The sequence below is a fragment of the Periplaneta americana genome, chromosome 4, assembly GCF_040183065.1.
Source record: "Periplaneta americana isolate PAMFEO1 chromosome 4, P.americana_PAMFEO1_priV1, whole genome shotgun sequence".
NCBI lineage: Eukaryota > Metazoa > Arthropoda > Insecta > Blattodea > Blattidae > Periplaneta > Periplaneta americana.
The window spans coordinates 125805827-125819382 of NC_091120.1; the positions used below are offsets into that span (position 1 = coordinate 125805827).

At 36.1% G+C, this 13556-nt stretch overlaps 1 protein-coding gene across 2 annotated transcripts in view; it reads right to left on the reverse strand.

Moving 5' to 3' along the window:
* The window catches only part of LOC138698185 (phosphatidylcholine:ceramide cholinephosphotransferase 2-like), a 582479-nt gene that overhangs the window by 545920 nt on the left and 23003 nt on the right, over window positions 1–13556 (reverse strand). Inside the window, exon 1 of one of the 2 annotated variants that reach the window (XM_069823935.1) lies at window positions 2–91. The exons of the other annotated variant lie outside the window; for it this stretch is intronic. Within the exon in view, the coding sequence (XP_069680036.1) occupies window positions 2–66 (65 nt within the window). The 5' untranslated portion in view covers window positions 67–91. Of the gene's footprint in view, window position 1; window positions 92–13556 lie in introns of those variants that run through there. 2 annotated transcript variants of the gene reach the window in all.

The window sequence follows — 13556 nt, forward strand, 5'->3', positions numbered from 1 at the left end:
CCCTGTGATGGGCAGCGCGTTGAGTTTTCCCTGGAAGTTGTATTCTTCAAGTTCAACACAGAACATAATGCTGGCTTTTTCTCGTTAGTTGTTTGCACACTACGTAAGTTCGTGACACAATTCTGTTAGAACTTTACATTATACAGTATATCTACATTAGTGAGTTTGCCGAAGTATATCGAGATAAACGTATTTTAACCATGATTAGATACACTGTACAGTAACGCGATTTCGTCGTTGCAACATATCTACTGAAGTCGCACCAGTTCTGGTTGTGCATGTTTCGGAGTCGTTTTTCAGAGGCTAAGCCATCGAAACAGTGTATTGTTATTTAATTATTTAATAAGTGATAGAAACAGGTTACCCTATCGATTAGAATAATGATGTTCGGTGTGTGCTCTAACATAACAAACTAGAAATGGGATAAACCGTTCTTTAGAAACAGTTTCGACTGTAACTGTTTCATGAACGAAATTGTTCCAAAATAACAGTTTCAAAGAAACAGTTTTATAAGAATATGTTTACAACATCAGTGTCAACTGTTCCAAGTGTTCTGTTTCAACTTATTATCTGTTTCAAAAACATGTTTCAAAGCCCTTGAATCGTCTTAGATCAGCTGTTTAGTATATTATGACGACGAAAGTCATTTTTCGTAGTTACTGTTAAAGAGTAAAGTAAATAACTACAATTAAGAATGAATCGAGTTTAGTTAAAATAACGATAGGACATTATCCGGTAATATTTTTCGCGGTATATTATTAACTAACACCATGTCAGGGCACAATAAACATATTCTCCATCAATGGACAGCTAATAATATCAAATTTATTACGTAATTTGATTCGTACAAGTAAATTGTGCGGTCCTACATACTGTTGCATGAAGGCCATGTGGAAAATCTATATTATATCTACTTTCGATAATAGCGCTACACGTGGCCTTTGCAGACAGCAAAGAGGTGGGAAACTGTTTATAAAATGAACTGTTTATCTCTTGGAACCATGTGGAAAGTTGAAGTGATCACTGGAGTAGTGTAACACTTATTGGAACAGTGGAACAGGTTATTTCACGAAACTGTTTTGCACTGAAACAGTTTCAATTGTGAAAGTTTCAAGAAAACTGTTCCAGCTATTTTTACTCATCTCCAGAACAAACACTTGAGAATATGTGAGTATGGAGTTGAAATTAAGAACAGTATCCGTCACCTAGCATAGATAATAATTGAACATATCGCAACGTTTCGTGGTATGTTGTTTGAAATGTATTAGGCTATGTTTCATCCCTCTAAGCGTTAAGCCAAGGTGTTAATGGTACAAAAATTTAATCCAAGTGATTCAGCAACGTGCCTACAATTTACTCCTTGGATGACAGAATAAATTTACAACAGAGTTGGTGATCCAATACAGTAGACTACTGCTTCCTTTTCTTTCTCGCTCTCTCTCTCTCTCTCTCTCTCTCTCTCCCTGGCAAAGCTTGGTTTCACCTGAGTAGCTATATGAAGACTTAAAATGCTCGGCATTTCGGCATTAGAATACCGAATATACACATTGTCCTCATAAAGTATTGTGTGCGGTTAATATATGAAGAATAGAATTTTTTAAGAAACAATTGATTCAGAGCGTTATGTGAACAACATTTCGTTAATTTTTCATAACTTCTCATATAGAAAGAATAGAATTCCGCATTTTCCAGAAAGAGGCGCAACAGCGCACACATCGGTGCATTATATGGTAGCCATTCGTGAAATATTTAATGACAAAGTAATAAGTAGTGAACTATGGCCTGCCCGGTCTGCAGATTTGTCGGTGTGCGACTTTTACCTACAGGATATCTTCAATCAAATGGCTATGGAAATAATCAGTGTACTCTGGAAGTTGATATGCAATATTAGTAAGGATGAGTACAGCGAGTGTTCCAGGACTTTATACATTGTTCAAATATGTGAATGGAACGCATTGGGAGATTATTTTGAATAATAACTGCTCTGAAATTCAGGTAATATTCTCTTATTTCCCTAAGTAAATAATTCACTGAATTTGCGACTGACCACTTGCCAGACAACAGTGCCGTCAAATAGCAGGAATACTATCCTTGGAAGCTGGCGATTTGCTTGCCGGATTGTAGTGTTGAGAGTAGCATGACTGCATGAGTACTGGTCCTTCAGGTTTGGTTCTGTATATATAATATATACCAACGAGCTAGAAAGATAGTCTATAGAGGGGCTAGCTTAAATTGTACAGCGCTCTGGGTGGTGCTATGATGAAATACGGAAGCCATTAAATAAGCGTCTTTGTTGTATAATTTCGTCTGCTTTCCACGTGCTGCATACGGAGATGATAGCCAGAAAAAACAAAATATATTTCTTGTCTGTGCTGCATATAACTGCAGTAGCAGAGGAAAAAAGACGAAGAATGTATCATATTCTTCTAAATTTTATGACGTTAATTGCATAGTTTTGTTAATTAGCAGCATTTTGTTGCATGCGTACATCTGTAACAAAGCCCAGCATACCCTTTAGTATATACAGTACTTTCCTTTTTATCAGGTTACTTTTTAAAAATAAGGAACTGATGAAACAGTGGGTAATAAATATGAAACGAGACAAATGGTATCCCACTGAGCATAACTTTTTGTGTTAATGACACTTCGAAGATAAATAGGCCTACATAATGAACAACTACGACAGAAGACGCCTGCTGCTCAGCGCAGTACCTACAATTTTTTAATTTACTGTTCATCTTCAGAAAAAAAATACACTAGACCTTCGTATTATGTGCTTTTAAGGGTTTTCTTAATGAAGAAAATTGTGTAATATCCGTATTTCTGCTCATTCTGTCCTTACTGCTTAGAGAAGAAGACAATGAGGTATACTAGAGACCGGATGTTGATGACCTAAAAATCTACTAAAATGATCATTAAAATGCCCTTAAACTAATGGAAAAATAACATACAATTAAAAGAAAAGGACATTTAAATATTATTCGCCGTACTCGCACCACAACTTCTTAAAAATTAGTCACCTCGTTTCAATGACTGCCCTGCAAATCTCGGAGAGAAGAGGCAACTTCCTGGAATTTGGCTAAGATAAAGGAAAAGAACATACAGCAAAATGAAGGTTTTAAAGGAAAACTGTAGATTTTAATGAGGGTTTACAATGTGTTTCAATCAGGGGTTGTCCATGTCAGTGCCTTCATTCTCCGTCTCCTTCCGCGCTTCACTTTTGTTACCAGATCTTCCAGATGAGGGAGTGTGGATGACAAAACAAATTGTGGGCGCAGCGTGCATTCTTGCAATCTTTGTGTTAAAAATACAGTCTGCTACAACAGACATCCCTTCCGAACCATGTTGAGGACACAACGTCTGTCCAGAACACAAATTCTAAAACACCCTCGTATCGACAAAAGAACAGAAGCGATGAAAGTCCTCACTTAAACTAAGCTGCTGTCAAGCGTTTTATATTACTTCCGCTGTGTGAAGTGAAGCCTTCGGTGGAATGAGGGATGGACTTTAGAGTCTGTTCCAAACTATGAAACTCAAATTTCACTGTTATTCACTTATTCAGTAGATAATTTATATTTACCTATTTGGTTAGAAAATGATTTAACAAACCTATCGGTAAAGAAGAAAGTAAATTGCATTCCAAATGATCTAGAAGTTCTTCAAAGTATTAAAAATGACCAAAAAGCCTAAAAATATATAAAAATCACCTATTAGTTCAAAAACGTAAAAAAATGCAATATAAAAATTATTTTTTACGTTGATTTTAATATAGAAAGCATTTCTATATTAATAGACATCGTCCTAATATGAAAAATAAGATGACTTTTCATCAACATCCGCCTCCTCGCTGTAACTTATAAAACGTTGGCCTACTTCGGAAACAAACGATCAACCAAGTACCTAAATGGTTCACAAATAATGGACTTAACCTAAATACGGATAAAATCATTATAATTTAATTTAAAACCCAGTTAAAACCTAACAGCAATACAATATTAAAATAGTATTTCGACAATGGCACCCAAAATTCTGCAAAAGTTTCGTGTAGGCCATATTGTTGTTGGCAGTATTTTGACTGAAGGGACAAGAAAGAACACAATTATACATAATTGAAAAAATAAAAATCTAGAAGCGTGTTGAGATGACTCATGTTTTACTCAAGTTACAACCTTAGAGATAAAGTTTGTTTACTACAGTTAGGGCCTACTTTCATTCTATAATATCTTATAGTATAATATATAGTTTTGCAACTTGTAAAGAATGGCAAACAATTAAAAAAATCATTCGAATCATACTTCTTTATTTTATAGGCAGTCTTGCAGGCCGCATTTAAAAAACTTCAAAATAGTAACATTTCCTTCAGTATATTTGCTGGAAGTCTTGTCAGACGTACATGGCAATTTTGTTCAGATCATTCTTTAGCTTTCCTTGTAAGAATAGCTCAAGAATAAATTTTAAATTACCGTTAGCCTTACAACAAATCTCGCACACAAGTGCTGTATTTTAGATTAAGTTATTAGCATGTAAGTCAAATTTTTTTTACGAAACACTAGGTTTTTTACACCTCACCTGAATTGATTTATGTCAACGAAATATTGACAAACACCTCGACTCGACCCTTACTTATCACCACGCCCATCTTTGTTTTTGGTACTTATAAATTGAGGACGCGCTTTTAATTTGCTTCAAATATGGCTGTGCAACATCCACTCTATCTTTCTAGCTCGTTGATTATACAGAATGTCTGATTTAAGCCGTTCATTTTTGTTTAGGCAGCCCAAATATCTGGCATGTGGAAGATATTTAACAGTTTCGCAGGCGGAATCAGGGGTATATATTAGTGTCGTATGATAATGTTATGTTAAACATGTGCAGTCAATCTGTTAATAACATTATTTATTTTCTTTCGGCTTTCAAACGTTTTTTATAGTTGCATTTATCATTGGCTAATGTTTTATTGAGTCATTTGCTCTTTTTATAGTCTCGATATTATTTCTTAATTCTTAAGTTATCTCCAGTCTCTCAAATTAATTTCTTTGTTTCAATTGAAATAACTGACGTACACACATAATGAAAAAGTAACTTTAAAGAACAGACAGCGTAGAGTTTTAACACAATTAATTAATTCATTTAAGGATATTTTGAATACGTCGCTCCTAGTGACATTAGGTATCACTCGACCAAGGCCAGTGGAGACCTGCAGCCCGGAGCCGTGGCGCTACTGTTCCTGCGTTCATAATACCGCATCGCGATAATTCACATTACGCCCGCGGCTCCACTCGCCTCGGTCGAGTAATACCATGAGAACGTCACAACCTGAGTAGACAAAAAAAAAAATCGTTGCATTCAGACTATGACAGACCATATGGTCTATGACATAGTTAATGCGGTTTTAAAAGGGGACGTCAGCTCCTACGGCTATTTGTGCTCTTATCTAAAATTCTTTCAAAAACAAAACTACAACCAATGCGAACACGAACTAGAAACGAATGACCTATAACTATGATTGAGAAAAATCCATGCATTCATTTTAGATCATTTATTAGCATGTAAAAACAATCACTTTTCTCTTACGGAAGAGAGTTCGAAAGCTTACATAACAGCCTGAGGCTTATTGTGCTTACCACTCCAGTACGATATCCGCTCCCTTTTTCCTGATTGATTGATTCATTCATTTGATTGATTGATTTGCTATACAAATATGTATGAGTGGCATAAGTCCACCGCTGTGGAGTAACGGTTAGCACGTCTGATCGTAAAATGAGCGGGGCCGGGTTCAAATTCTGGTTAGGACAAGTTACCCGGTTTAGGTCTTTTCCAAGTCTTTCCTTCAACCAATCGAAGCAGAATTGCTGCGTGACTGGCGCTGGACCTCGGATTCATTTCGTCATTATAATTACATTTCGCCACTTTTATTATAATCTCCGTTACTTTCCTAGGTTTCGGCCTTGCTCCTATGTAGAGCCGGCTGCGGTCACCCACGAATTGGATCTCGTAGACATGTGGTCATTCGTTGTTGGTGGTGGCGCTATGCACCGTGGGCTCTCCACTGGGCTCATGTTAACTCGTGGGACCGGAGTGAGGCCTACGTGGAGAGGTAAAAAGGGATCATGTGGGCTGTAGGGGAATTCGGAGGCGGCGCGCAGGGGAATCTGTAGCGCGGAGGGCTGTAGGGCATGCACACCATTCCATCCTAGGTAGTACAATGGACCCACCCGAGCGGCCTGCATGTGGGGACAGTCCCAGTCCGTACCCTTCCCTGAAAGGGGACTAATAGATAGAGTGACATAGAAATGGATTTATACCTATAATATTTTCGCTGTAGGAAAAATTCTAATGTAAACAATAGCACGTGACTCAAGTGAGGCTTCATTGGCCGCTGATTGGCAACATAGATTCTCAGTGCGTATTCCCGCCTACTGTTGTACATTCTGTTTCATGTTAAACATTTCCCGTTACTCGTCAAGTAGGCCTAAGCTCACTACTATGCTTCGTTTGCTTAGGAAACATTTACTTTATAATTACTATAATTAAAACTCATTTAACTTATTATATACATTTAAGACTATTTGTTTTTCTCTGCTTTTGAGAGGGTTTCCATTCTTATGTTTAATAACCAAACACACCGAGGATGCAGAAGCTATACTTCAGTACCACGTGCTTACGTGAACAACTACGAGCTCAAGTGACGCCAGCTTGTTACAAGAACAGACTACCTCGGTATTACTGTTGGTATTCATCCGCATTCATAGTACATAAAATATAAAAGTAGCTTTTCTTTTACATAGCGTTTTACATATATGAGTGAAGTTATATGTTTCATCGTATTTAACAGCTAGAGTTAAATTTTTTATTCTCAAATAAGACAAGATTATGGTTTCCAAATACGAACTATATTTTCCTGCGTCATGTGAGTGTTTCGACTGGGAGCCAATCACGGGTATGACAGCAACATGCTTATGTTTACATTAGGATTTTTCTTACAGCGAAAACAGTATACATGGAATTCAATAAAGACGCACTAGGTTCGTTCCAATAACAGTCAGGAACCGTCCGTAACTATCGTGAGCATGCGCAGTACAGAAAAAGCGTTCCAACACACTCCAAACCAGTCCTGAACCGGAAACATGTACTGCAGTCGGGCGATACAACAAACTTTTGATACGGGTCAGGAACGGTCAGAAATAGTCAGCGGATTGAGGCATGTACGGAAGAGTACGCGAGAGGCGCATGCGCATAAGCTCACCAAAGTCTCCTGGATACTGAAGAAAGACATGATCGACTGTTCACATCAATGAGGTTAAGGTGAAAAGTGACAGTGCAGACGAATAATAAAATTAGAGATTTAATTTAAATTTTCGCCAAAAAGAAAGGGAATGGAAATTATTTGGGTACTGAAATAGTTAATTACAATTTCAACATGCAGCTTTGATTAAAAGTATAATAAATAACGTAGATAAATTAATAATTAAAAAAAGAACTATTTTTAGATGAGAATCCCCCAGTACACGGCATTGAATTAGCGGAATTCTTCCCTTCCATATTTTTTTGTTATCTTTTTGTAGAAAATTATCGAAATTATATTTTCTGCAATTAGAATTAGCTGCGAAACGATAATAATTAAGCATCCCGTTCTTAGCAAAGATGATCACAGTTATAGCATCTATGGATTTAGTACATAACGATCCGCGAAAGCGTTCCAACAACATCCAGTCCAGTTTCAATCCCATAGCAGATGCTCAACTAGCGCATGCGCATAAGATGGTACAGGAACCGTACTTGAACTGATCCATGAACAGCTTGTTGGAACGAACCTTCACCTTCACTTTTTAACTTCGCTCTAGAATATGCCATTAGGAAAGTTCTGGATAACAGAGAGGGTTTGGAATTGAAAGAGTTACATCAGTTTCTTGTCTATGCGGATGACGTGAATTTGTTAGGAGAAAATCCACACACGATTAGGTAAAGCACGGAAATTTTACTTGAAGTAAAGCGATAGGTTTGGAAGTAAACTCCGAAAAGACAAAGTATATGATTATGTCTCGTGGCCAGAATATTGTACGAAATGGAAATATAAAAATTGGATATTTATCCTTTGAAGAGGTGAAAACAATTCAAATATCTTGGAGCAACAGTAACATAAATTACACTCGGGAGGAAATTAAACGCAGAATAAATATGAGAAATGCGTATTATTATTCGGTTGAGTAGCTTTTGTCATCTAGTCTGCTGTCAAAAAGTCTGAAAGTTAGAATTTATAAAACAGTTATATTACCGGTTGTTCTGTATGGTTGTGAAACTTGGACACTCATTTTGAGAGAGGAAAAGAGATTAAGGGTGTTTGAGAATAAGGTTCTCAGGAAAATATTTGGGGCTGAAAGGGATGAAGTTACAGAAGAATGGAGGAAGTTACACAACACAGAACTGCACGCTTTGTATTCTTCACCTGACATAATTAGTAACATTAAATCCAGACGTGGGAGGTCGGAGGGAAAAAGATCTTTGGGGAGGCTGAGACGTAGATGGGAGGATAACATTAAAATGGATTTGAGGGAGATGGGATACGATGATAGAGACTAGATTAATCTTGCACAGGATAGGGACCGATGGCGGGCTTATGTGAGGGCGGCAATGAATCTGCGGGTTCTTTAAAAGCCATTTGTAAGTAAGGCATTCAATAAAGAGAAACATGTATAGGTATAGGCCAATAGAAAATAAAAAACCTATTAAAAAGTATTAGGGTAAAACAATTAGCTAAAATGAAGACAAATTAAGAGATCTGAACTTATGACCTCAAGCCTACTTATTTATCTGTGACGTTACCTGCTGGATAGGGTGCGCTGATGGAATATGAACTGCAATCACGAAACTGAATGACGTTTAAAAATGTTTTTAAATAATGGTCCGACTCCGTGTATAAATGATTAAGTTACGTTCAAAAGCAAGTTTTCAGTTTAAACTATGTAACTTCATATGGGTTTCATTAGCATACTCCGTTTCCAGCTCGCGATGTCTCCTTTTGAGTCGAAAGGATACAGATGCTAATTAAAAACATTCACAATTCTCCGGTTCTCGTTACTTCCTGTTTTTGTCAGTTCATCATCCATGGCCTGTTCATTTCCGCAACAGTTGGAAGTGATAATTCCTCATTCATACTTCTCGCTAATTTGTACAGCAATTCTTATCCTCTTCAATTTCAGGATCTGTAATTTAATTTTAAGTACCTACTACGTTCACAACAGCTCGTTTATTACATACGTCACTACACTTAAAACGTCGTATTAATAAGACAATAGGTCTGTAATAGTGCTAGAAAGAGTTAAAATAACAATTTCCGTTTCATTTTACGCTACACAAGCTGAAAAATGGACTGGCAGCAATTTTTTATGTTCTCTTTCTATGCTTGATTCCTGGAAAGTTGTAATTCAAATTTCTTGTCATAATTTGGCCAATTTTCCATCATAATCACCATCCTCCTCCTCCTATAGCCCAGCAGTTTCCAATCTGTGGTCCGCGGAACCAAGGTGTGTTTTCAAATAGCATTTTGATCAGTGGCGGCCGCTTCAGGTTTGCACTACCACCAACATTTTCCTCGTTAAGTGTTTTAATTTTTGTTTGTGAGTGCTATTATTTTTAAATCTAAATTCCATTACCGTCACATTTAGATAACTGTTAATCTGACTGGCATCTATGGGCTCTTAATTGTGACGAGAACCTCACAGTTTGTAGGAGCTTTGTTATGTACAGTGGCTAAAAAACCGGACCGACCCTTGTAGCTGATTTCAGAGCCTTGTTCACTCCAAAGTACGACAGACTGGTAACTAAGACTTTCGTGGTTCGAATCCTGCCTGGGAAGGAAACTTTTTTTTGTTCCTTATTCAAATTTATTCCCAATACTTTTCGATTGCAGCGATATTTTACTACTTAATTAACTTATTATTCCCAGAACATGAATGTTACCAGCAATCGAAAAGTATTGGGAATAAATCTGAACGAGGAAAGAAAAAAGTTTCCTTCCCACGCAGGATTTGAAACACTAAAGTCTTAGTTACCAGTCTATCGTGCTCTGGAGTGAACAAGGCTCTGAAATCAGCTACAAGGGTCGCTCCTGTTTTTTTGCCACTACTGAACATTGCGGTATATGAGTGTGCCCACACCGGCGCGAAGATATCGCCGGGCGCCTGCGAAACTGCAGCGTTGGAATTTAGATTCGCCTCCTGCGCGGTTTTTTTTTTTGCCGCCGCACAGTGTTTCCTAGAGGCATAAAAGCTGGCCAAAAATACTAAAAGCCACTTTACCACTTTTTTTACCAATTTTTGGTACCAACTGAAAGATAATATCATATTAACAATATATCAGGTCTACTTGCTTATCTTAGGACAGTGTTTCTCAACTGAGGGCTCGCGTTCCGCTGGGTATACTTGAACAGTGAAGTGGTAGACCCAGTTTTTTTCTCCATAATAAAAGCGCTTAATTTAACACTTTATATATATTATTAGTATTCATTGAATTAATCTGTGCATTAAGTATTACAAACATTTTACGATTATGTTCATGACTGTTTATTATAGTAACTTTTTAATGGTTGTTTCACGTTAAAGTAACTACACTCTTTATTATATTTATCATGGAGGCACTTAATAAATAATAAATTCTAAGTGAGCACGTACACAATTCAGATTCAGAAACACTTCAGCACTGTAAAGAATGTTCATTGGTCACTGTTACTAGTACCGAAAGTTATGACTGCGCTTGCAGTAGGCCTGAGCCGTCCCTTGTTTGTTTCAGAACTCAATAGGTTTATGACTTCCACATGTAGTATCCTTTTCTTGTATCTTGTTTCGGTTCTCTTGGCGGAAGGATGTTATAAAAGGATCAGAGGCGGCAAGGAGTCGATTGAATACATCCCGATTAGTGGCCTCTCTTGAAATCTTTCTGGCATACTGTTCACGAAATTGCTTAAGGTGTTTATACCTTGCTTCTTGTGCTTCTTCCGACATTTGTCCAATTGAATGGTAAATTTGCAAAACGACTTAAGTCCACATTTTGGGGGTTCTGAGTTGCGAGCATGATTATGTTACTGTGTGCAAGGGTCATCTTTTAGTAACAGAATGACTTTTATCCACCACTTTTGTATAGTTTTCCATAGCAGCAGAATGTTTGGTTAAGGGGTAAAACGAATTTAGTCCTGGTCTTAAGTTGTTTTGCCTGTCAAGTACTGAAGAAACTTACATAATATGTAATTTTAATTATATAATCAGCTGACAAATTTTTTTTGTCTGTTGTCATTGGTAATTCTTCAGTTCAGAAAATTTATTACGTTTGAAAAACAGAGCATTAAAATGAAAAGCAATATGTTCAGTAATCGTGCTAAACTTGTAGCTGAAGTAAAAAGTATTGCAAAATGGATCCAAGTTAAGTATCTTGAGAGAGAGGATTTTCTTGCTGTCACATTTGACTACATGAAAAATGTATGCTTGTCTAACACCAGTTCAGGATACGTACTACTATCGCCAGCTCACCGTCTCAGTTTTCTCTGTGCACAGCATGAAAACTAGTGAAATGTCCTTTTGTGTCTACCATGAGGGGCAGGCCAAGAAACGTCTTAATGAGGTATGTAATTTTCTCCTGCACACTACTTTGATAACTATGTCACATCCACTATATTAAAGAACTGTCCGGGACAAAATAAGAACAGCCCAATAATGAAATTCTTAATGGCAATATGTGCGCAGAAACATTTCTTCAACATCATACTTTTCTCCATCAGAGGTCTGTGCTCTTGTGATTAAAAATTTGTTCAAAATAATATTGTTCAACAATTGCAGTAAGGTTATTTTATGATTTTGGTATAGCCTAAATACATTTAGTTAAACATGTTTATGTGTCAATAACCTAATAATTATGATGCAGAATTGAAGTTAATTTGCAGAAGATAATTAAATTTTTTACAACCTGAAGAAGAGTAGAAAAGTATGAATTTTTATACTAAAAATTTTTCTCTTATATATCTCTTACATATAAAAAATTATATTGTAACAATATATGGTTCAGCGAAGTCAAAAACAGTTTTCTTTAATTTTCTCAAAACTACTTCTAGGGACATAAGTCGTTTTGTAAATTCGCCATTCAATTGGAAGTAATACCTCGGAAATAATAGTCGAACCATGAATGTGTATTTTATGTACAGTGACAGGCATGGGATACCAAGAGTACAGTGAAACAATTAATCTGGCAGTCTCAGTTGCATATTTTTCAAATTCATTTGTGTTTATTTCAGATCCAGAGGATATGGTTTTAAGTATAATTCCACATCTGTGGATGATATTTCTGTCAATGCAGGTTATTTCTGCACTTACTTTATTTTTGCAGCGAATGTTAAATTTTTCGCAATCTCTGCAGATTTTCTTACATTTTGAGCTTTTCTACGCTTAGACCTACTACTGCTCTCCCCAAACTTTGCCTGTGGTCCTCCTCTTTTCTGTAGAGTAGGTTTTATAGCATTTAAATCACATACAAACTCTTTATCTAACCACTGCTCTTTTTTTTTTAATCTCATCCTGTAAGATTTATCGATTCTGCGAATCAAATTAATGCAAAAACGAGAAAAATGTAATGTTCCTAATTGTGTCAGGCGAAGAATACAATGCGCGCAGTTCTACGTTGTGTAACTTTCTCCATTCTCCTGTAACTTCATCCCTCTTAGCCCCAAATATTTTCTCTAGGAACCTTATTCTCAAACACCCTTAATCTCTGTTCCTCTCTCAAAATGAGAGTTCACATTTCGCAACCATACAGAACAACCGGTGATATAACTGTTTTATAAATTCTAACTTTCAGATTTTTTGACAGCATACTAGATTACAAAAGCTTCTCAACTGAATAATAACAGGCATTTCCCATATTTATTCTGCGTTTAATTTTCTCCCGAGTGTAATTTATATTTGTTACTGTTACTTCAAGATATTTAAATTTTTCCACGTCTTCGAAAGATAAATCTCCAATTTTTGTTTCCATTCCGTACAATATTCTGATCACGAGACATAATCATATACTTTGTCTTTTCGGGATTTAATTCCAAACCTATCGCTTTACTTGCTTCAAGTACAATTTTTGTGTGTTTTCCCTAATCGTTTGTGAATTTCCTCCTATCATATTCATGTCATATTACTTTGCTAAAAAGTATAGTAAAAGTCGGTATGGTTTTGATTTTGTATCTAATGATGAAAATTAACTACATGAAAAATACGCCATTGAGGAGGAATTATTAGACGCATTATTATTAGGCCTATATTATTTTATGTTATGTTATGTTATGTTATGTTATGTTATGTTATGTTATGTTATGTTATGTTATGTTATGTTATGTTATGTTATGCTATATTATAATATATTATATTATATTATATTATATTATATTATATTATATTATATTATATTATATTATATTATATTATATCATCAATAAAAACGCTGACAATTAAAGTAAAATAATTGTTTCCAAAAATATGACTGTATTGATGTTAGGAGTTCGTTGAACGTATTCTCATCAATTC